A 24956-nucleotide genomic window follows, 5' to 3' on the forward strand; every position below is an offset into this window, starting at 1 on the left:
CTTAGCGTTTAGCAATTTTGACTCACATTTCTGGGTTTGGGGTTTTAATTCTTGCCTGTGCTTGGAGTTTGGGGCCCCTGGTGTGCTCTGAAGGTCTCCTCCTCGTGCTCTGGTTTCCTCTTCTAATCCAAAGTAGGCTAATTGATAATGCTAAATTATCTTAGGCAAATATTTCATGAGATCCGATTTGATCATCCAGGTTCAGTTTCTCACACAGCGTTTGCATTTTTAATCACATAAAGCTCAGTACATTTGTCAACTTAACTAGCATTAACATTAAACAAAGGCTGAATGGAGGATGCTTGATTACACTCATGGTGCTGGTAAATAATTATAGTCCTAAAGCCATGCAAATACTTTCCAGGATTACTTGAGCTTTTAGTGGCTTCCATACTATATCATGTAACTAACAAGCACTCCATTATATAGCTGGTATGTTTAATCGTCCTAGCAATAAATACTGAACCACATTTGCCTTTGTGTTGGCCATTATCTAGTTATGAGAAACATATAAAAAAAGCACACTTCTGAGTCGGGGCAATTAGACGGAGCATAAGTGCAGGATGATTAACCCCAGTCCCATCATTAAGTCAGAGATAATAGCCTCTGTGCACTCTAGTGAGTCAGGCAGGTTCATTAACAAGTGCTATATTGCTCTGGTGAAGAGAAAGTAAGAAAACATCACCTACGGTAAACCTAAGTGCAAGCTGAATGATCCCGAAGGTGAATTTACATTTTTCTGTGTGTCAGTGGAATGCTAATGCTAAAAGCGTATGGGTGTAGTGGAATAAACAGGACTCACAATGACCGTTCCACCCATGACATGGCCTCTGCAGGGAGGAAGGATGTACCCTGCTTCCCTATACAGACTCCCAGAGAGAGAGAGAGAGAGAGAGAGAGAGAGAGAGAGAGAGACAGAGAGAGAGAGAGACAGAGAGAGAGACAGAGAGAGAGAGACAGAGAGAGAGAGACAGAGAGAGAGAGAGCTGTACTAAAAACTATTTTATATTTTATAAAATCTATAGCTTAACACTTAAAGGCAGATATAGTTTCCTTCAAACTTTAAAAAGTATGTTTCTGTCTCCTTCGAGATACCAAAGTCAGAAAAGATGTTTCCCTCTCTTTCATATAAACAAAACAAAAACACACATAAAACAACAAAACAAAACAAAACAACAAAAAAAAAAACCAAATACCTAACCTGTACAATTCTGCCTTGTCATCTTCTTGTTTTAATTAATTTTTTCACCTCACTTCATAACATTCTATATATTTTCTTATGACCACTGGTGGTGCTGTTGCACACAGTTAAAAAGGAATAGTGCTTTTAGTACATTTGTTAACACATCTTCAAGAAATGAACCCAATATGGATGGATCTTATTATCAGGGCACAACATTGTCATATTTTTTTATAGAAATACACATAATTAACAAACAATATCTAAAAACTTTTAAGTTTAATTATTAGTAGAAAACTTTTAACACTAACATTTCTACATGTTTTGTTTGAGCCACATTTAACACTGTAAACCAAATTATTATTACAGGATACATTTGTGTCCGTATTTGAGATTACATATGTTTTTTGTTTTAGAAAGTTAAATCTTTCCTGTTAGTTCCGTAAGGCTGTTTAAATGAAAGGCTGCATTGCTACACACTGCACCTCACACTTGTTTTGTGACTGCCGCAGAGCAGAGTGATTAAATGTCACTTGTTTGTTTCAAAACGCTCTCTGCCTATCAGCCAGAAACTTCATCTGCTCCTGATAGGTGAAGGCAGGGAGGAAAGTGTGTGGAGAGAGCCAGGAAACAGGAAGAGTCAGGAATAAATGAGTGCTGAAATAGCGAGAGTAGAAAATTCCCTCCTGCAATGCTAAAGTCTTCGAGTAGAAATGCCTCAAAGCTGTCCTTGACAGACTACTGCATGTGTGTGAGGAAATGTGATTTAGGGGGAATGATGGGAAAAAGTGTTTTCCTTTTTCAAACAAGAATGTCAACATACTGTAAATTCAGCATAGTTCAAATAAAATCTTTATGTTTTTATGAATTCACTCCATCTAATCGCTATATTTAATGTGAGAAACAAGTTGCTTTCTCTTCAGTATTTTCCCCGATGCTTTTGCTAACTGGCTAGTGACTAGTGCTTATTATCCATGCTAGTAAAATCTAAACATAAAATAAAATCTAATAAAGTAAAAATGACTTCTTATTCTAAATGTAAAAAGTAAAGGATTAATAAAAAAAAAGACTTGAAATTTATTTAGGAGCCATCTTTGGTCAAGTCAAAAATTAAAACCAAAGATCTCCAGTTCTCTGGTTTTATCAAATGATGCCATTTACGACAAGTACAAACATGAGCTTATCGATTTAGTTTCAATCAAAAGGTAGTTCTAGACTGTGCGATAAGATATTTGATGCTTGCACATGAGCCTCTCCTCGTGCGTTTCCTCCTCCACCTGGGTGTATGGAGCTCTGTGTCCTCCATCTTAGGACGGCTCTGTTGGGACAAAGCAGCAGGAAAAACACGCGAGGCAAGGTCACAGATCCCCCTCCACCCCGTCAGGCAGGACGTGCCGAGGGGCCAGGCCCATCAGAGACAGGAAGTACAAAGTGCAAACCTGCAGCGGCATCCCACCCCTTCCAGCTAGGAAGTACATAGAGCTTGCTTGGCCCTGGTGAATACCAAAAAAGTGGGATTTGAGAAATGAGCACTGGGATTTTCTGACAAAAAATGGGCAAAAATAAACACCTTAAAATGTTGGTTTTGGCAGGCTGTACACGTGCTAATGTGTAATTGTCATTCTTAGTTTATTTGACTGACATTCAGTGGCTAGTTTTATGTTTTATCGTGTTGCCATGTTTTAATGCCCCATATTTATCAGAAGATTCCAGGATAGATCAAAAATTGATCACACTGCATGAAAAAAGTGTGAAATATTATAACGTGTTTTATACAGACAGAGGACAACAGATCACACAGAAACGTAAATACTTTATTCCATGCTTTGTCTCTTTGATGAGAATATTTAAGGATCAAACACTGACACTGCATGTAATTCAGACCTGAATGTAATTCCTGCCTTTCACTTTCATTTCTGTGTTACAGACGTGCTACACTGAAACACAATCGCTGTCTGATCGCAGATCTTAAGAGTATACAGTTTAATCAGAGAAAGAACCGAAAGCGTTTTTGTTTTGTTTTTCCAGGAAGTATAGCTGGCCAAAAAATAAGCATGTTAGAGATTCAGTCTTTCAAATTTCTCCACGGTTAATGAGCTCACAAAGCACTTTACAGCTAAGGCATAAAGCTGTTAAGCTGGACACTTTACAGCTAATGTGTCTTTCCAGATATTGGAGCTACCGGTCTATGTGGTTTATTAAATGTTCACTATTTCGGATACGTTCCATAAACACAGACTTGACGGCTTGTTTCCTGTCAGTAAGTAGCCAGCTGATCGAGATCTGCCTTATGTGGATCCGTGCCAGCAAAAAAAAGAATACTTTCACAAATGCTTTCACAAATGATCAGATATTAACTGGTCCATGGTGAAAACACTGCAGGCGTTCATGTGTTGAAGTAAACACATCCATCATGCAGTAAATAATCTAATATCTGTCAAATCCCCAACAGGAGACGAGGCCCGTTTTAATACAAGCGTCAGTATGGAGAAAGTTTATTCTAATACATTTGGCAGGCGTGTGGATGTTATATTTTATCCTCAGTATGATGTGTAAAACTCATTACACCTTTATAACACACACAAAGAGAGAGAGAGAGAGAGAGAGAGAGAAAGAGAGAGAGAGAGAGAGAGAGAGAGAGACAGCATAATAATGTTGTCAGCTGATAAATCATAGAAACTTTAATGAAACCACAAAGGCAGCAGGGAAATAATCACGGCTCTGTCTCTCTCTCTGTCTCTCATTCCCTGTGTGTGTCTCTCTGTCTTATTGCTTCTCTCCCTCTCATATTATCTGTGAGTGTGTCTCAGTCTCTTCCCTGTTCTTCCTCTTTCATTCTGTGTACAGTATCTCTCATTCTGTCTCTCTATTATTCACTGTGTCTCTCCATCTCCTTTGATGTGTGTACTGTATGTCCTTCTGTCTTATTTCGTATGTGTCTTTTTCTTATTCTGTGTGCCCGTCTCTCTGTATTCTGTATTTTGTGCCTCTGCCTGTCTCTTTTGTATGTGTCTTTCTTGTTCATGGTGTCTCTCTGTCTCTCTTATTCTGTGTGTCTCTCTGACTCTCTTATTCTGTGTCTCTGTGTCTCTCTCTTATTCTGCGTATGTCTCTTATTCTGTGTCTCTTTCTTAGTCTGTGTCTCTCTGTCTCTCTCTTATTCTGTGTATCTTTCTCTGTCTGTTATTCTTTGTCCCTCTGTCTCTCTCTTGTTTTGCAAGTGTCTCTTTTATTCTGTGTCGCTCTCTCTGTCTCTCTCTTATTCTGCATGTGTAGCTTTTATTTTGTGTGTCTCTCTCTTATTTTGTATGTCTCTCTCTCTATCCCTTTCTTATCCTGTATGTCTTTCTGTCTCTCTTTTATTCTGTCTCTCTCTGTCTCTATCTCTGTCTTATGCTGTCTCTATCTCTCTCAATCTCTTTCTCTCTTTCTTATTTTGTGTGTGTATGACTCTCTCTGTCTCCACTCTAATTCTCTCTCTCTCTGGCCAAGGTGTAATAGTGGAGGCCATAAATGCCATGTAAATATAACACATTTATATAAATGTGATAAAGAAGCCAGTCTAAATTTAGTCCACAGCATATGCTTTATAAAATCACATTTACTCCACTCACTGAACTTTACTGGCGTTTATATTCTATTCTGAGTTACAATACGGCGCCTTTAACACACACAGATAAAGGTCATGGTGTGTGAATATAAATACAAAGCCTGCAAGTGTGAGTGTGTGTGAGACAAAATCCCTGCTTTTCTACAGAATGATAGAGTGCTGGCCTAAAAAGGTCCTTCTCCCTGCCTTAATCCCTTGTGAGCACACACACACTTTCACTTTGATGAACGATAAGACACTTGAAAAGTAAAAATATGACATTACAAGTGACGTTTGGAGCAACTCTCAGAGGCTGTAGATTGATAACATGCCTAACCTCATAGAGCTGAACAAAACATCAGTCTTTAAAGACAGATGAAACTGATACTGAGATATTTTTTCCATTCTGCTCATATAATTATTCATTAAAATAGCCGGAGCATCAAGCAAGGTAATAATAGTTTAATATTGTACAATTTTTAATTTCCTGCATAACCTCAAATACTATCTCATTATCATATTTTGAGTATTTTTTAAATTAATTTCCAGATAAAACAATAATTTGATCCATTCTAATCAATGGTATATTGTACTGTAGGGAAAATAATATAATTATCATGACTATTCTTTGTGCATAAAAAGTATTTATTTCATATAAATATTACAAATTTAAAAATTAAATGAAATATATATTGTGGGTCCTATAACCGCAAGTGCAAAGAACAGTAATCTAAGTAACAAGCTTTTATAAGCAGTATCATTCAGATATCATTTAAAACGAAGGATTAAATAAGCAAGAAACATTTCCTTTAAAAAAAAATCACTCAATACAGCACACATTTATTTCATGAACTATGAACAATTCTAATAAAATATCTTTAATAAACAAAGAAATAAACAGATGAACTTGTATAGCTGTTGTAATAATAATAATAATAATAATAATAATAATAATAATAATAATAATAATAATAATAATAATAATAATAATAAATTTAGAGGCGGTCAATCTATTCTATTCTATTATATAAGCTTTTGTCGCCATCTGCTGGAAATAGCTTATTACTACTGTAAAGAGTGATAAGAAAATAAGGCTGTTACCTAAAGCACGTGTGTCTTATAGAAATATTATACGACGTCTTTTGAAATATTACAATAATAATAAACCTTTGGGGTAAAATCCAGAAAATTTCTCTGCAACATTGTCTAGAAAGGTTTTCTTCCAAAAAAAAGGGAAGTTGTAATACTCTGTTATGAACAGCAGATGGCGAGCATGATGCTTTATCAGCTGATCCATTTCAACCAATAAAAGTGCTGGAACTGTGTTTCCATGGTTACAGCCAATGCTGCCAGGAAGTATTCACGAGGAGCTTAAACGCAGAAGGTGTTAGCTTAATGCTAACGGTTGAGAAGTGAACAAAGTTCGTTTTCATTAATAAAATATAATACGATGGCGTCTAACTCACACGACGAGCTTCAACTCAGCAAGAAACACGAAGAAATGTAAGTCTTGGGCACCGAGAGAAATATTAACACGGTATTAGTTTTAAAATAAAATAAATATATGTAGCAGTGCATAACTTAGGGCATAAGTATTCGCCCCCTTTAATACAACCTGTAATAATCTTCATCATCCAAATAAGGATTATTACAGGTTGTATTAAGGGGGCGAATACTTATGTTATACCAGAATACTTATGTTATACCAGAGTTAAATGTAATTAATTGAATCATGTTCACCTGCCATTTAATTCACGTGTCACGTGACAAAAACAAACAAACACCCACCTACCTGATGCCCCAGCTAGTATTAACTGTTTTAATTATTAATATATCAATGTCCAATTATTTAACAAACATTTTTGCTATTTTATGGGATAACCCACTACTTTTCTTGATAGCTTTGGTACAAATTCTGTCAAATGAAAATGATGATGTTGTAAGTTAAGTGATAAGATTTTTAAAAAAAAAAAGTGTGACATCAAATGATTCGTTTCTAAGCATTTTAAATGCACATAATTAAAAATGGACTGGTTGCTGGTAATATAAAAAGTAAGCTCCATTTTTTTTGGGAAGCCACTTGCTAATACTTGGCCAAACAGAGTGGTTGTGAGTCATGTCCTGACCGTCTCGTCATGTTCCTGCTTTATAGTTTGGGGAAGAGAGTTGTTTTACTGCAACAGATGGAGATTTGTTATGAGGAGCAAAAAGCCAAGAAAAAGCATCACGCCACTATGTCTCAAGCTGCACGTGAAAGGAATGCAGAAATACTGGAGGTACTCTAAAGCCTTTTCACAGAAATCCTGGATTTATTTACAACAAATGTTCACAAACGATTTTATTTTTCATAAAATCTTTGACAATATATACATATTTATCCAACAGACTAGATTTTTGAGTTATTAATAAGTCAGAGCACTTTATACTTAATTCGAGTTTACCTTCTTGTTTCAGGATTTCCAGAAAGCAGAAGAACGTCTTCGGACACGTCCGCTTCTTCATCCTGATGTTCTCAATCTACAGGTATTCAGGCTTTATGAAAAATGAGGAACCATCCAGTTGCTGATCAGAGTATTATTGTGATATTTTCCTGTACTGAAAATAAACCCAAACCTGGTTTATTTCAATGGAACTTTTTTAATGGAAACTAAAAGGTAGCAATTTATAAATAACACAATCACACAGTAGGAAAAGTGTAGTGGATGGGGATGTGGTAGCTCAGTGGTTAATTTGTTGGACTACTTAATGGAAGGTCATGAGTTCGAATCCAGGGAAACCAAACTGCCACTCCTGGCCCTTGACCCTCAATTGTTCAGACAGAACTTAGAGAAAATCTTACTAAATATGAGGTACAATTAGTTCCACTTTCCTGGAATTTTCTACAGTAACTTGTGTAAGATTGTTGTTTATCAAGCTGGATATGTTCGGATTTATTCATAAATCACATACAATAAACTTGGTATTCATATCAAAGCTCTTATTCAGAGGGACTTAATGACTTATAAAAGGACTATAGAATTTTTTATTAAAAACATGTCCTTTTTTATTCCTTTAATAATTTATTTCTTGCCTTAATATTTAAGACTCGTTATTGGGCCTCGGTGGATCGGAAGCTTCCAGAATGGGAAAGCTACTTGCTCGGTAAGAGGCGAGCCCCGATGAGTGAAGAGATTATCCCACAAGGACTCCAGGAAAAGGAAGTTACTGGAAATGACTCTTCACCTTTACAGAGTAAGGGCAGACCTCCTCGACCCAAAGACAGGTCTGCTGACTGATTTGAATTAGGAAAAGGTAGGGTTCAACCAAGGATCTCTGTATTAGAAGGTAATTTCATGCTAGTATCTAAAATTATGAGAGATACAGTGACCAGGTTACAGTGCTTTTTTTTAAAATTATTTCCATGAAAGCGTGCATCTGCTGTTAATTTTTTACTAAATTTTTTTAACGCACACTCATATAGTTTTTTAACGCACACGCATACAGTGAGCGTTAATGAAGCATTCAAACTGTTTACTTGAGATTTTGACACTTGACTGGCTCAGTTCAGGCACGAGTATTTAAAAGTATTCATAAGTGTAGGAGGCAGTTCCTTCAAGCATGGCATTACACATTTCCATATGCTTCCTGTGTGAAATCGAAACATCTGAGATGATTCATTTGCTCTTGAGAGGAAGTGCATAGAGCATAAGAAAAGTTTTTTTGGTTTATTGTGAAGATAGAAATGTTTAAGTTGTGCCTTTGTGGACAGTGAAAATTCCTTTAGGCCTTATAAGGCATCTCCAACCTTAATAACTCAAAAAAAAAATCTGTCTCTCAGATAAGTAATTGATATAATGAACATATGTGAAAGCAGACCAGCTTTTTCTAAATATGACCTGACCTGATCGCAAGGCTAATAACTGTATCTGTCAAACATTACAGGTGGAAAGTGTAAACCTGCACTGTACACGTCTTTCCACAAGGTGGCAGTACAGGCTTCTAATGAAACAATCCCTATAACACGTTTGTCATGAATCATATCACAAACATATAGTATCTATATTCAGCAGGAAAAAATCACATTTTTAATGAATTTATTGACATCTTATGGCTTAATAATAGTTATTATTATTATTATTATTATTATTATTATTATTATTATTATTATTATTATTATGACAAAATAATAGGTATTCCTGTATTTTTTTAGGGGGGATAAAGAAGATGAAAGTTATCTAGTGTAATATCTCAGATGCAATAAAAAGTATATAATGTATGTTTTGATATAAATTTTTTTGATATAAGGACCATGTATGTTTTAAATTAAAACATGTTGAATATTTAATGTAGTATATGTAATAATAAAGAGCCATTTTCATAAAGTTTCTTAAAGCAGAGACTCTGCAGGTTCAAGCACCACAAGACGCCTGTTTTTATTGTTTGGATGTTTTGTCCATATAATTATGTACATAATGTAATCTGTGTGTCTGTCTTCTGTTGTTGAAAAAAATAAGGAATAAACAAAAGCAGTAGGTGTTCAGTAAATTGGCAGGAAATTACTGGACATATTACTGGACATACTTGAATAATGATCCTAAACTTTGAACTGGATTATGTTCTTAAAGTAAATCTGAGGTAGTTTTAAAGAGGTGCAAAAGTTTAAGAACCTGTGTCATAAGTCATGCATAGACCTTGTTTGCATTCAGTATTTATTGCATTTTTTTTTCATGTCCCGCAAACCACCATGGCACCCACGTGCAGTCACCACTTGCAAGTAATAATTATCTAAATCAAGCTTGTATGTGCAGGTCTGTTTTGGCATGTAACGTAATGATGAGGTCATGACTTCTTTATTGCTCAAATCCTCAACGAGTACTTTCTCTGTTCACAGTAATTGCTCTCTTTTGTCTCGTTGAAGGCTGATTCGAGGTCGCCACTTGCCATATGTTCACAATCGGAATGAGTTGCCCATTCTATAGCATGAGATTAGGTGTCTTGAGTTGCTTTGATACTTTTGATGCTGTGTGCAGTAAAGTACTGAATTAATTTGTGTTCAGACAGATTGTGATGATTTTCTTGCAGCAAATTGAGTGTACTGCACTTTCTAAATGGCTGCTTCTTTACTCATTTCTTTCTTTCTATTGCTACAACATTCTCTGTCTTATTACACTCTGTACTGAGTGACATGGCAGTCCCAGGATCGAGCCCTAATTGCAATGATCAAACCTGTGCTGGGTGACGCAGAGTGGCGGCTTGACAAATGCAATCATCCGGATGGCCGGGGTTGAAGTGGAGCTGCTTGGCAGCTGCCCATGTTCCTCAGCTGGGACTTGCTCTTACGCCGGAGGTCAGGGCACCAGTCGCCCTGATGAGTGGGTAGGGAACGAGCGTCTGGGGTGCCAAGGTGGGGGTAGTTATCAAGATGTTGAATTATCTAAAAGGATTTTGAAGAGCACGATCTGGAGCCCTTCCAAATGACTAGTTATGAGTTGTGGATAATCATGAAGGAAGCCCTCAAGCTAGGTTGGCCATGGACACCACTATGAAGGACAGAATTGAGTGCAGGACAAACACACACCTAGGCTTCTGCCAGCTCTCCATACCTGATGTCTTTATTTGATTACTGGAGTGTTATTACAGCTGATTTTTTTTGTACTGATTTTTTTGTGTAGGTATTGCTATTCATGTGTTTCTTTCTTCACAATAAAAAAAAACAAATCCACTTTAATTAACTATAATTATATACCACTAATTTTTTTGCCACCTCATAGCCTGCTTTAAAATATTATGTTTATTGAGACTGCAAACACTTGTGACTGTCCTACACCACCTGTTATTTGGTCATTCAACAGCACATTGTACTTATAATCCTGCATTGTACTTCCCCGATCTTAGCCTGTGTGTTAAACTGAAGATCAGCTTTAGGGTAGATCTGCAGGTCTGAGTTAATTAACCTCCTTCCTTTGTGACACAAGGGAGTGGAAGTGAAGGGGGAATCCTGGGTCAGAGGATTAACACCGGACATCTCGGCATTAGGTTTCCTGCTAAACAATGAGACTGTTTCCAGATCAGTTTTCAATAGTATCCAGAAAGGACATTTTAATAGACTTGTGTATAGACTTCTGTTGACTGAATCCTTGCACAGATGTTTTCTCCTTGGTGGATAAGCAGCCCTAGTTATGTTCCCATTTATTTTAAATTGCCAGGCTGTCTGCATTGATAGTTGTCTAATGGGGGATTTGGGAGGCGGAGGCTGAGGCTGAGGCTGAGGGGAGACTGGTGAGAGCTCTAGTGAATGAGGAGCAGATTGTTTTGAGGTCAGGCCTTCGTCTTTTTTCAACAGACTGTGTGTAACGTGTTGGGCGAGAGGACAGAAGTTCCCCTTCAGCTGCCTAGCCTCGAGGGCCAAAGACTGCTTCTGAACGGAGGTCATGCCAGAGACTGACATTGATGTTATTCCAGAGGGGCAGAGAGCCCACGTTCTGCTCCCATGCTGCTGCCTGGAGACCTCTAAGCCATAAAGCACCTTCTCAGAGCATGCCCTTGATGATTTGAGCCCTTGTGGGTGTGTAGGATGGCTTCAACTCAAAAGTAGAAGCCGCCTTCACACTCACTGAGGGTTTGGAAGAGCATAAACAGCTGATGTATGAGGTTTTATTGAGACATCTGTTCAATTATGTATTGTAATATCTTAATTGTTTATAATTATATAAATTATAATATAAAAATATAAAATATAAATAAATTATATATTTAAATTGTGAACTAATGTACCTTTAATTCCCACATTTTTAGATGTGAAAATTTTCCGTTTTGTGACAAGCTCCTTTTAGTGCAAGCTCAAAAATATACTTAACAGATTGTGGAATCTTTAAGCCTTTGTTTGACATTATGCTTGTATCAGCAGGCCTTGAGACTTACTATTGCAAATGTAAAAATGGCCCCGGAACAAGAACCTGGGCAAAAAACTGGAGATAATAGGCATGTACCCAAACAAATGAACAATATCTGCAAATTACCCTTGAGTCTAAATTGTCTAGATCTGCTCCTGGATTGATGCAGTGACTTTGGATCAGTTTGATGCAGTGACTTTGTATTCCTGAACAGTTTTTGCAGCATGGTAGGGTGCATTATCCTGCTGAAAGTGGCCACTGCCATTGGAGAATACCGTTGCCGTTAAAGAGTGTACTTGGTCTGCAATAACATTAGGTGCTATGGTGTAAGAACCACCAGTAGCCCTTCTTGGGACAAATTTTGGTAGGTACTAACCACTGTATACTGGAAAAAACTCCACAAGACCTGTCTTTTTAGAGATACTCTGACTCGGTCATCTAGCCATCACACTTTGGCTACTGTCAGAACCTTACGCTTGCCTATTTTTCCTGCTTCCAACACATCAACCTCAAGGACTGACTGTGCACTTGCTACCTAATATACCTCACTTGGTATGTGTGTAAACTGGTTTGAACTGAGTCTTGGTGTATTATGGTTTTATCTATTGTTGTTGGTTTTGTTGTTGGTGGTAATTTTTATTTCTTTTCTTTTTTTTTAACAAAAGTTTTTTTTTAATTTTATTGAGTAAAGATGCAATTTCAGACAAAATAAATAAAATTGTCAGTTTCGTAATTCTTTCAATCTTTGTTAAGTGTAGGAATTGTTAAGTTTGTAAATTTGAGATGATGTTGTGTAACACTGTACTTTAGGGCAGCACGTGACTACTGACACAAGTCTAAAAATGTTCATAAAAGTGTTGTTTGTTTTGATCTGTGTTTGTCTGTTTGTCTGTCCGTGACAGAAGCAATGCAACTGACACAGATAATTTCCCCCAGAATTGTAACTGTAAGTGACTGAGTGAAAGTGTAGAAGTAAATTACAGCTCTTTTTCCTGGTGGTGACCATATAATGATACAGTGACGAAACAGATTTTTTGCATTCTCATTTGTAATTTGGTCTTGAAGTTTAACACGTAACATCCTGAGCCATATTAGTTGTCGTAGTAAGTTGTTATAACTTTAAAAAGTCTAATTTCTGTTTATGACAGAAGGCCCCTCTTGGATTTTTTTCTGTAAAACTTTTAATAGTTGAGTTTATATATAATATTATATTGTGTGTATATAATATTATATTGTATGTATGTGTGTGTTTATATATATAAACTATTATAGTTATAAGTCAACAGGTTTATTCGTGTTTTTGTTTGTTTACAGTGTCACATTTTCTGACCTGCTTTTATTAATTATTATTATTATTTTTGCTTAAATGTCGTCCCCAGTGTGGGATATGGTTTAACTTAAACATCGGCAACATGTATTTATTTATTTATTTTTTTACTTGTTTATTTATTTATTGTTTCCTTCTTTCCGTTTTGTGTCGGTTCCGGAACCGGAGTGCGCGCGTTTGATGACGCTCATTAACTGTTCCCCGACGTTGGCTCGTGAGCGCTTAGTTGCCAAGCAGCGGCGTCGCTCTTCACGCGCAACAAGCTGGCAGAGAAGAAAAACGTCCTGAGGAGGACGCTTTAATGCGGTTTAATTAGAATTTCATTTGGTCTAAACGCGCGGGCAGCGGGAGAGGGAAAGAGAAAAGGGACGTAGTTAACATTTGGTGGACTTAATTGGGACCTTTTCTTCGTCGCCTCTTAGCAGAAACGCGCCGACTCTACCCCCGTTAATCTCCTATTTACAATCGATTGAGTTGGCCAAACAAAACAAGTCCGGGTCTCCTTTTCTTGCTGCGTCGACCAGGCTTTTGTCGAGGCTTCAATGCCTCCGTTTTGGGCTGGTCTCGGCCTCTCCGTTGTTGACGGTTCATTAATGCGCTCTTGTTCCCCTGCAGAAATCCCTGCTTCGCCGCCTTTCCGCGGCCTCCGCCGTAATGAGCTCCGTCGGCAATTAACATGTTTCTAGGAGCAAATCTGGTTGCTCAGATGTTTCAGAGGTAAAGTGCGGAGAAAAGGGCAACGAGGCCGCCTCTAGGTTGTTTATTTCTCTCTCTCTCTCTCTCTCTCTCTCTCTCTCTCTCTCTCTCTCTCTCTCTCTCTCTCTCTCTCTCTCCTCTTCTCAGAGATGGACAGAAGCAAAGTGCTGTTGCTTCTTCTTTTTCCGTCTCGCACAAACATGGCTTTTTAGTGACACCCTTCCCACTAACTGCTTTTGTTGATTTGAAATGATCTAATATTGTGTGTGTGTGTGTGTGTGTGTGTGTGTGTGTGTGTGTGTGTGTGTGTGTGTGTGTGTGTGTGTGTGTGTGTGTTATTTATTTGGACATTCACTTAATTGATGCGAAATAAGTTGAACATGGTGTGTAAATAGATAGCAGTAATCTTACACTGGATTGGTGATTTGAAGTTTTAAGGACTTGATTTGAGGTGATTTGAAGTTTTAAACAGAGCTCTTCTGTCATGTGTTTTTAAGTAGATAGTGTAGTATCAGTGTAGTAAAGTAGATAGTGTAGTATCAGTGTAGTAAAGTAGTGTAGTAAAGTAGATAGTGTAGTATCAGTGTAGTAGATATTGTATTAAATCAGATAGTGTATTAGTGTAGTAAAGTAGATAGTGTAGTATTAGTGGAGTAAAGTAGATAGTGTAGTAAAGTAGATAGTGCCGTGTCCGTGTAGTAAATTAGATAGTGTAGTAAAGTAGATAGTGTAGTATCAGTGTAGTAAAGTAGATCGTGTAGTGTCAGTGTAGTAAATTAGATAGTGTAGTTAAGTAGATAGTGTAGTGTCAGTGTAGTAAAGTAGATAGTGTATTAAAGTAGATAGTGTAGTATCAGTGTAGTAAAATAGAGTGGTATTGGTGTAGTAAAGTAGATAGTGTAGTATCAGTGTAGTAAAGTAGATAGTGTAGTATTAGTGTAGTAAAGTAGATAGAGTGGTATTAATGTAGTAAAGTAGATAGTGTAGTATCAGTGTAGTAAAGTAGATCGAGTGGTATTAATGTAGTAAATAGATAGTGTAGTATCATTGTAGTAAAGTAGATAGTGTAGAATTAGTGTAGTAAAGTAGATAGTGTAGTATTCGAGTGGTATTAGTGTAGTAAAGTAGATGTAGTATAAGCTATTATCGGTATAGAATTTAATAATTTTTTCTGTTTTCACTAAAAGGTAAAGCCTGACAGTTACCTTATCTCGTTATAACCCCCCCACACACACACACACAGCACCACAATTCCCAAAATACAACTGAAAATCTTATTTTATTATTATAAATTTAACATTTAATTATTTGTTTACTTGCTTATAGTGTACTACTTGAATAAAAGTGTTTTTTACGTACTTTCTGAAAAAAGTTGGCATTTATTTTTATTATTTTATATAACAGAAATATTTTTATAAAATAACTTTTATTTATTATTTTATTAAGTGAACTTTATTTCTTTCTTTGTTTCTTTATTATACATATCGATTGTTTGCAATAAACTTTTGCACGTTATTATATTAGGTTATGGTGTAAGCAGGCTAAAAAATACTAAACAAATTTCGATTCATTTCTAAAATGGCGTTAACTGCGTCTCAAAGCAGGCATCATTAATCATTAATAATTCTATTTTTATTATTACTATTTTACAGAAAGATTGATATGTGTGACTGTAGTCGCACATTTAAATTATCCACGGGAAAATTGGAATGAATAATTTTAGCAAATCTCAACACATTTTTCTGAACTTTGATCCTTAGTATTTAGATTAAGGTACAGAAATAAATTATCATGCTATACCTTTATAATAAAATGTTATATATCGCGTCCATATACATTCTCATGTCCAGGTCATTCAGTCGGTAGTATTTGGTCTTTCTCTCCGGTTCCCTTGACGTTGCCCAGTAATTGGGACGCGGAGATTGGTGATCACGCGCTGATCTCTCTCTCTCTTTCTCTCTTTCCGCGAGCGCGTTTAGGATAATATTGTTCCAAGAGCCGCGCGCGGAATACATTTCGCCTTATTAAAGTGATTAAATGTGGACTTTTATTATCGACTAGAATCACTTTATGAGCGCGACTGGATGCGCAGAAGCGTCCCCCCGAGCCTCTTTACTTGATTAAGATAATGAGACTTTGAAGAGTTCATGTTTTATCTGATAATTCGAGCGATTAAACAGAATTCGAGTGCGCGTGCCGGTCGGACGTCCGAGAGCACACGCTTCACCGGTCCAGACACTGTATTATGAAGCTTTATATTGTTGTTGGAAGGTTTATGTTATTGTAAAGCTACATGATGGAGTTTCTCTTCTATTCTATTCTACATGTCTAAAATGCGTGCATGTATTTTCTATGTAATAAATGCCCACAATTGTAAATCAAACGAATTGAACACGGCTCACGACGCATTGAATAAATTATAAAACTGTATATTATTGGTAACTACCACACTTACTTTTAAAATAAAGATAGTTCATTTAAAAGATAAATAATAAAATAAATAAAATGAGCATATTTTAGCATTTGCGGTATCGAATTTATTTTTGAAAGGTGTGTCTTCAATAAGATTTCTCTATTGATCGCAAACACGCAGTATTAATGCTTTATAATGCATAAATAAATGTAATAAATATTTTTAAAAATGCCATTCTAGCATTAGGCTTACTATAAAATTACCCAACACGCTATGCATACATTTGTGCAAACAAATAACATGTGCTAGACGAATAAAATGCTTCCAAATATTTTTTTAAATAATATTTTATTCTGTTTTATTTACAATTCTGCTGTGAAGTGATTCTCTCATCCAGTCATGTTTTATACACCATCTTTATCTTGTTTGAAGCTCAAGTCCGTTCAAATCGAATCTCTGTTTTGTACTCTGGACGATTCCTCACCCGTCTGTATGCACGTCGCGTTATTTTCGTGTAGTTTCCGCACATGTTTTTTCAAATCAAAGTTCCGACAAAAACCTTTCCCGCACGCCCCGCACGTGAACGGCTTCTTGTCGTTGTGCGTGTGCATGTGGAAAGTCAAGTTGTAGATCTGGTGAAAGGCTTTGCTGCAGATCGTGCACTTGAACTGTTTCTCACCGCTGTGCGTCAGTTTGTGATTTTTGTAATTGCCTGAAGAAGAAGAAGAAGAAGAAGAAGAAGAAGAAGAAGAAGAAGAAGAAGAAGAAGAAGAAGAAATAACACAGTTATTTAAGTAATGAAAACACAAACAGACAACACGTCAAACTCAAAAAAGTTGCATCTGAGGGAAGTTTTTTTTTCTTAATCCTTGCGTTGCATGCTGAAGTCAAGAAGTTGTCAAACGTGCTCACGATCAAACTCCCAAACAGCCTGAAACTGTCTGATTATAAAAGAGACGGGGCCTTGCGCCTTGACCCATGCAAAATTTGCAAATTCTTTTTTAGCAATAAGTGACACTTCATATTTACATCTAAGCCTGTGTGCACGATTCTGCCGCAGAGGTCATGTTTATTAGTTTCCTTTGGCTGAACGCCTTTAGTGCATCCAATTTCTTTGCCCATAAACTTTATCCACAAGTTTCACTTCTTACCTTTTTGGTGAAAACCTTTTCCGCAAAACTCGCACACGAACGGTTTGTAGCCGGCGTGGATTCGCACGTGCGTGTTTAACGTGGAGCTCCTGTTGAACGCTTTGCCGCACTGGTTGCATTTGTGAGGTTTTTCCTGTGAACAGGTGGTTATGATTCGTTTATTGAGGCTATGTGGATTGGACGTTAATGCGTATTAATAATTCAGGACTAGTGCTAATTACCGGCGACATATAATAATAATAATAATAATAATAATAATAATAATAATAATAATAATAATAATAGTAATACATATTTTAAAAATGCAACTCAGAGTATATACACAATGTAACATTGTACAGTACTCACTTGTGTGTGTATGATTTTATGTCGACACAGTGTGCTGGCCTGACGGAAACCTTTCCCACACACTTTGCAAACAAACGGTCTGGCGCCCGTGTGCACCGGCATGTGACGCGTGAGGTTGTAGTGAGCGTTAAACACCTACGAGAAAAGAAAAAAAAACATGCACTGATTTAATTTGAGAATCATAAAGAAAGGTGATATAGTAATCCAACAGATTATGGTGCTAAAGAAAAAAATGCAACTGTTTTAGTCCTTATTTCAGAATATAAAATACTACAGAAATCCCACTATTTACCACTTTTGATGATTAAATAATTCTTGCATGGATTTCTTTTTTTCATGCAAAGCATGAGTGATGTTAATGATATTTTTGGATTGTTGTAGAACAGAATGTTGTTCGAAATTTTTATACACATATATTTCCCAATCATTTACCTTCCCACAAACTTCGCACGTGAAGTTCTTGGGTTTCCCGTCCGCAGGACAAGTATTCGCCTTGCTGTGCACCTTGACGTTGTTTTTCTCAGAACCCAGCGCGTGGTTCTCCTTCATGAGATGGTCCAGCTGTCCGGGCAGACGCTCTTTATGTGGGTACTGCGGCGTTGGCACTTTCTCAGCCAATTTTGCGCTTTCAAGCAGAAGCAGCTTCTGGTGCGCAGTCATGGCCTGCGCCTGCGAATTGGCAACCACAGAAGAAAACAAATGTCCGCTGAGCAGCTCGGATTGATGATACGCAGCATCCAAGTAATTGAAATAGTACAATGATGCGTTGCCTGGCATGGTCATTGCTTGATGGATTACTTGAGGTTTAATAACCCTACTCCCTGGCAACAAGTCCGTTTTAGAGCACGCACCGCAGCTGGATTTACATGTCGCCGCCGCCGAGGCACACAGCGCACCCCGGAAATTCGCTCTCCAAAATTCAGAGTAGTTCACCAGCGCTTTGGCATGGAGGTCGTAGGCTAAAGGCTGGATAGGAATCATGCAAGGGATAGGCGCGCATAAATTCGTCGTTCTCTTCCCTTCTGTGCTCTCCGGTCCTCTGCGCTCCTCCGTCGTCTTGGACATGATCCTGTCGATGGAGAAAGCCAATGGTTTTGGAGAGGAATCGACCGCACTCCTGGGCTCGAGTCTCGGGCAGGACATGACCGTGTCCAGAGGCAAAGAGCTCGCCATTGCTTCGTTTTCCTGCCGAACTTGGTGTGAGCAGCGTCCTTCGCCGGTGTCTCCTGCTGGAAGCCAGAGAATCAGGGACACTACATCAGTTTTAATAAGCACCTCGCTTTCACAGTGTCACCCCCTCCCTCCTCCCATTTACATTCAAATGACCATCTCGGGAACAATAGCATCCAGGGGTAGCAGATTAATGCTCATTAACTAGTACACACAAAATTAACAGGACATTACAGACCTCGTTAAGGAAAGAATAAGACAGAACTCCCCCCTCCGCTGCTAAGTTCACTCGTGGAAAAACGCACAGCCAAAAAAGGTGATGTTGTAGTTTACCTTTCCCCCCCTCTGACAGCAAGTGGTGTATTCACTGTTAACTGCGCTCTGTCACATTTTCTACACTCTCTCACTGACGAGCTCCTTTCTCTCGGGGTGACACGGGAAAGCCATCGCCATCTCCTGTCCCCTCTGTTACCCCCCATTTATACTCGGCCATGGGGGTGGTTATATTATGCACGACAGATAGTACAGATTATTAGTTATGTGTCTGGGCCCAAATCTAGTGCCACTTACACACACTAACACAACGTACGTGTTTTTTTTTTCTCCATTAGTCTATATACATTTGAAAAGTGGCGTTTTTTGTTTGACCTGTTAAGGTGCATGTTTTGTAATTATATTTTAGAGTACACCTTTAAAGATAAGTTATTCAATTAAATGTACAGTCCAATTATATACCCTAAATTGTTTTTAATGCATATACTTACATTTTTAGAAAATACCATTAGTGTATGACACCTTTATATTTTGACTATTCCCGACAAAATATTGACGTAATTTATTAATGAATCAAGACGATATTAATTGTTTTATTATTGGGATATTGTTTTTTTATCGATCTATAACGATATATACATATATAATTTTATAATTGTGTAATTTTAATGTATTTATTTGTTTATTTATTTATAATTTTAGTTTCATTTACGATTTACGTGCAACGTTGATATTTTTTCCCACGCCAACAGATTTGTAAGAGTTCTGAGCTGTCAGAGGTCGTGTGTGAACTCATTTAAAGTCAACCTTTTTTTTTTTTTTTGCCTCCGACTTCTTTCAGTTTTTATCTCCACTCAATAAATCCTCGTCATTTCCAATGGCATTTCCAGGCCCGTTGATACTTGCTATTTGTATAATGAACAAGGTCCAGTTTCCACCTGTTTAAGGAGTAAATTGCGAGACCAGAGCCTCCCTCGGATCCTATTAAACGTTTTTTTCCTCCTTCGTCCATTCACAAGAGCCAATTTTGCAGCGCGATTCAGAGCTCAGACTCGGTAGAGAAAAAAAAAAGAAGCAGCAGCTCTTTCACTTTTAGCCACTAAAGCACTGCGTGGAACCTGGTTTTGTGTTTTTTCCCCTCGAAATAAAAGAGCGGATTAAAGGAGGAAAGAAAAGACTCTGCTTGAGCAGAGGTATAGCAAGCAAATAAAAAGGGGCTCTTTTAAAAAGCGGTGCGTAAAAAAAAGAAAAGTTTGCTGGAATCCAGAGTTTTGTGCGCTCGCTACAATGACCAGTCTCCCTCTCGTCTTTTCTTCATGAGGACCTGCTTGAATTCATTTGTTTGTAGACGATTTTACCTGAAACTCACAACAAATTGCTACCGAAAATCCCTCCAGAAGCAAAGCAGCCGCGCTTTTTCAGATTGCGTCATTGAGGGCTTTTTTCTGTTGTTGTTTTTTTTCCATCAGAAGTGTTCTGTTAGTGTTTTCAAGCTTTGAACATAGCCTCGTATTTGTGATTCGACCAAAATATTTTCACCTTTTCAGGTGTATATATATATATATATATATATATATATATATATATATATATATATATATATATATATATATATATATAGGTCAAGTCACTTTCGATTCATTTAATTTCAGTTCGTTTCTTCTGTAGGGTTTGGGTTAGAAAAAATAAAAGTACAAGAAGAGTCATATTTAATTTTTTTCATTTCTATTTTAGTAGTTGGCATAATTTATGCCGTTTAAATATGACTAAATTTAACTCCATAAAGTCTATTTATTTTTATACTTTTTTTGCAGGAAAAAAAACTTTTTAAAGGTATTTGTTTGTAGTAAAATGTGCGTTTATTTCACTCCAGTGGAGCCTTTAAACAGCGTAACGATTCCGTGAACGATGAAATATTATTACTCTTGAACTTATCAGGTCACACCAGCGCTGAAAATGTGTTCCAAAAAGGTAAAAAGAAATAAAAAATTCCAACATATGTGTTACCCATTTTTTGCACCGTATGTTTCACACGCGTTGTGAATCTGTGCGGTGCTGAGAGAGAGATAGAGTGAGAGAGAGAGAGAGAGAGAGAGAGAGAGAGAGAGAGAGAGAGAGAGAGAGAGAATGTGACCGCTCCCGCACCTGCAGCCTTTAAGCGGCCTCCACTCACTGCACTCATATGCTAATGATCCGCCTCTAATTTGAGTTTATTCAGACGCAATTACCGGCTTGTCCACACAATAAACATTGATCCTATTGCTGTAAACTGGACTCAGCACTCCGCGTTAACACGAGCTGACACGCACATGCGCAGTTACAACACAAAAACTGTTTATATGATAACGACGCGTTTATTTAAGTGGAGGAAATTATATTTCAAAAGCCATCCAGATACCAAACAGTCACTTGATTTATATTAATTATATTATTATTATTATTATTATTATTATTATTATTATTATTATTATTATTATTCTTTTGTAACGTTATAGCGTTTTAACGTTTTAATGTTGTAAGGTTGTAACGTTTTTGTAACGTTGTATCACTAACGCTGTAAAGACACTACATTATGTTCATTATATTAATACCACCTTTGTGTAATACATGAGATTTGCTATTTAAAATCTCTCTCTCTCTCTCTCTCTCTCTCTCTCTCTCTCTCTCTCTCTCTCTCTCTCTCAACACTTATAATTTATACTATAATACTGTAACACATTCAATTTGGAAATATGTGAGTATGTAGAAAATTTGAAAATCTCTCTCTCTCTCTCTCTCTCTCTCTCTCTCTCTCTCTCTCTCTCTCTCTCTCTCTCTCTCTCTCTCTCTCTCTCTGAGAATCCTCTAAATGAATCTAATAGTGGAATGTTGTGTTATATAAACTTGTTGGACTGGACATGTAAGGAACAATCCTGAACTACAGCTGTTATAGCTAAATCCACCTAAGTGGACAACATCTTGAAGTAGGCGGAAGCTTCATGTGTCACGTCAGGGATCCTTATAAAGACAAGTTTAGAAAAGTCTTTTCAACCCATCTGTTCATCCTAGAGGAGTAAATCAGCCCCAGCCACACAAACCGTTATTTAACACAAGCCTCGCAAATGCAACTCCCAGCCATTTAAAAAAAAGCTCATAACATAGCTGTTCAGTGTTATCGATCCACTAATTGCAACTATAACAGATATTTTAAATTGAAATATGTGTTATGACATCTGGAGACCAGTCTGTGAACACCATCATGCTGTGTTGCTGTTGGGTTTATATTTGTGCAATATTTGTTCCCTTTTCTTAGCGTGTGACAAAATCATGAACTCATGAGAATCTGTCTCTCATTTGCTCTAAAGATACTGAAGTGTTTCACATAAACACTGTTGTGGATTGCAGATAGCATAATTACCAATCTCAAGAAGGTGAAAACAGGCTTTGTCATAATAGAGAGAAAGAGGAGAGGTGTGTGTGTGTGTGTGTGTGTGTGTGTGTGTGTGTGTGTGTGTGTGTGTGTGTGTGTGTGTGTGTGTTGAGGCAACATGAAAACACGCCCACACACACTGATTGTCTTAATGAATGGCTGAACAACACCTACAGTTCTCACGGGTTGAACCCGAGTCCTCCTAATTACAGTACAACCTGAAGCTTGAGACAGTGATCTTGCGTGCCAGTAGGGGTGCAGAACACAAGACGTGACGTGTGAACTTGTCATTGTAGCTACTCACCTTTTTCTCCAGGGGGAAATTTTCCTTGTCTTCTGTATAAGGGATGATTTGAGATGGATTCTTTATATCATATCATGCCAAGGACTAGAATTATGGACAGTATCTAAATTCAACAAGATTTCCAACATTTTTCAGTATATGTTTATAAATCCAAAATCTGCTATGAAGTGAAACAGTCTTTTGAGAGGTATTTACTAGGCTTGGGTAGAGTAGAAAAGGCGTACACATGAGGGTACCGTCCTAATAACAAAGGAAGATACAGTTCGTTGCCCTTTTTAGGAGTGTGTATGATATGTGTGAAACCTACAGCATTTTTCCATAAGGGTTTTCATATAAATGTAGTCATGTGATTGATTATTACAAATGTGCCACTTCTGGTTTTAGTGAGAAATCTTTCCACTACAATATAATATGATAAAATACAATACAATATGTCACAGTACATTACATTATGATACATTATGATGTGACACGATGCGTTACAACGTGTTACGATACAGTATATGATATATGATACAATAAGACATGTAATGTTACGATGCGCTGTTATGCTTTATGTAATATAAAATGTTATGTGATACATTATGTTATGTAACTTTGGTTATGTAACTTATGTTAACTTCGGTTCACATGGCACTGATTCGAAAGTTGATGATAGCGCTGAATACAATAAAATACGACAGGTTATCATCGGATCAACTTTTTGTATTATCTGTTGTTTAACCGTTTATTCGTGAATGAAGACTATTTTAACAGTATCACAGTTTTGTTAAATCACCTCACCAGATTCTTTGACATCTAATTTCTAATATAAATTATCAATGAATGTATCCTTCCGAATAGTCAAACAGTAACAGAGTGTTACAGCCCAAGCCACCATCTTTTCAATTAGTCGTTCTGGTAATGTTTAACATATTTAAAAATAATAAGATAGTAATAGGATTGTGGTGAAATCAAGCATTTAGTTAATTGTAGTTCAGTGCTTGCTTTTTCAAAAGTAGTGTATTCTGATGGATTTTGCTTTACTGCTGCGATCAGGGGGAAAAAAAAGTTTTTGCACACTATGCAACAATAAACTAGTGCACTGCAAAAATAGATCTCTGAGTCCTTTTGTCAGCCGGGACTTTTGTCCTGAAACCTGCCTGCGTTTCCTAAGCCTGCCAGTTTTTCTCAGCTTCACTCCCCATCATGCTCTCTCTCTCTCTCTCTCTCTCTCTCTCTCTCTCTCTCTCTCTCTCTCTCTCTCTCTCTCTCTCTCTCTCTCTCTCTCTCTCTCACACCACACACTAGCTGTCATTTCAGTTCTCTTCAGCTCACACACCCACTCACACTCATGCAGATCTATACACCTTGGCACTGAGTCACTTAATTCTTAGCTCATGTTTTTTTCTCGTTTGTGCGTGAAGTGTAGAGTGTCTTGCGACCCTCGCCACACATTCTGTCAGCTGCCTGCTCTCTTTGCTCTTTTCTGCTTTTAAACTGTCTTTTAGCCCACCTTTCTTTCCTCTTCTTCACCCCCCCCCCCCGCGCCGCCTTTCTCCAGCCTTTCAATTAGCAAGCATTCCTGCCACTTCTGTTCAGCCTCCCTTTTTTCTTTATCTCCCTCTATTTTTCTGACCCTGGCCTGAGAGCAGGAGGTTCTCCATAATGTTAGTTCTGAATACTGGAGGCTTTGCCAAAAGCGAAAGGAGGCTCCGACGCACCTTTGATGCTCGAAGCAAAAGGGCCTCAACAGGGTTTTCTTTTCTCCCAGGACAATAGTGAGGATGGCAGACAGAGAGAGGTTGGGGCAACCTGCGCGCCCCCACGATCACAGCCTCTCATCTGTCCACCGAATTAGATCTGAACCACAAAATGGGCAAAGGGATGTCCCCTCTGGTCCTGAAAAGACCTCGTTTGGTCTCTCAGGCTGCTTTTGGACAGGGCGTGGACAGAACATGTCCAGTGTGCGCATTAACAATTGCTGGTGGCTAGAATAACAGGTGCATTTTAAATGAGGGCACGATTACATTTGCATAATGCTGCTGTGGAGCACATAACCTGAATGTGCTCAAGGGTTTGATTATCCACTTTGAAAAGAAGTGAAGCATATTTGTTTGTCGTTATGCCTTAAGTTAACAGACAGTGGAAAAACTTTTGTTCAGTGACGAAGAAGAGAAGACGTACGGATTAAACACACACCGAGGCTGTTTTTCTTATGAATCATTTGTTGATTTCATTTTTT

The 24956-nt window shown here is 37.6% G+C and overlaps 2 protein-coding genes across 15 annotated transcripts in view; one reads left to right on the forward strand and one right to left on the reverse strand.

The window, feature by feature from the left end:
* c2h3orf14 (chromosome 2 C3orf14 homolog) overlaps positions 1-24956 on the forward strand; it is a 57083-nt gene that overhangs the window by 3974 nt on the left and 28153 nt on the right. For 6 of the 14 annotated variants that reach the window (XR_003445116.2, XR_003445117.2, XR_007139422.1 and 3 more), the window contains exons 1-4: positions 6099-6272; positions 6922-7045; positions 7224-7292; positions 7853-8060. Coding sequence is in view for 10 of the 14 variants with exons in the window: in XM_027176329.2 (XP_027032130.1) it covers positions 6220-6272; positions 6922-7045; positions 7224-7292; positions 7853-8044 (438 nt within the window). In the remaining 4 variants the exon portion in view is untranslated. Of the gene's footprint in view, positions 1-6095; positions 6273-6921; positions 7046-7223; positions 7293-7852; positions 12512-24956 lie in introns of those variants that run through there. The other 8 variants (XM_027176332.2, XM_027176331.2, XM_047808197.1 and 5 more) reach the window with 7 other exon arrangements.
* fezf2 (FEZ family zinc finger 2) lies at positions 16421-18906 on the reverse strand. Its single transcript, XM_027176327.2, has 4 exons — positions 18009-18906; positions 17577-17711; positions 17229-17361; positions 16421-16789 (listed from the first exon to the last, which is right to left on the reverse strand). The coding sequence occupies exons 1-4, from the start codon at positions 18747-18749 to the stop codon at positions 16521-16523; spliced, it is 1278 nt and encodes a 425-aa protein (XP_027032128.1). The 5' UTR covers positions 18750-18906; the 3' UTR covers positions 16421-16520.

Source organism: Tachysurus fulvidraco, chromosome 2 (genome assembly GCF_022655615.1).
Source record: "Tachysurus fulvidraco isolate hzauxx_2018 chromosome 2, HZAU_PFXX_2.0, whole genome shotgun sequence".
In the NCBI taxonomy this organism is placed as follows: Eukaryota; Metazoa; Chordata; class Actinopteri; order Siluriformes; family Bagridae; genus Tachysurus; species Tachysurus fulvidraco.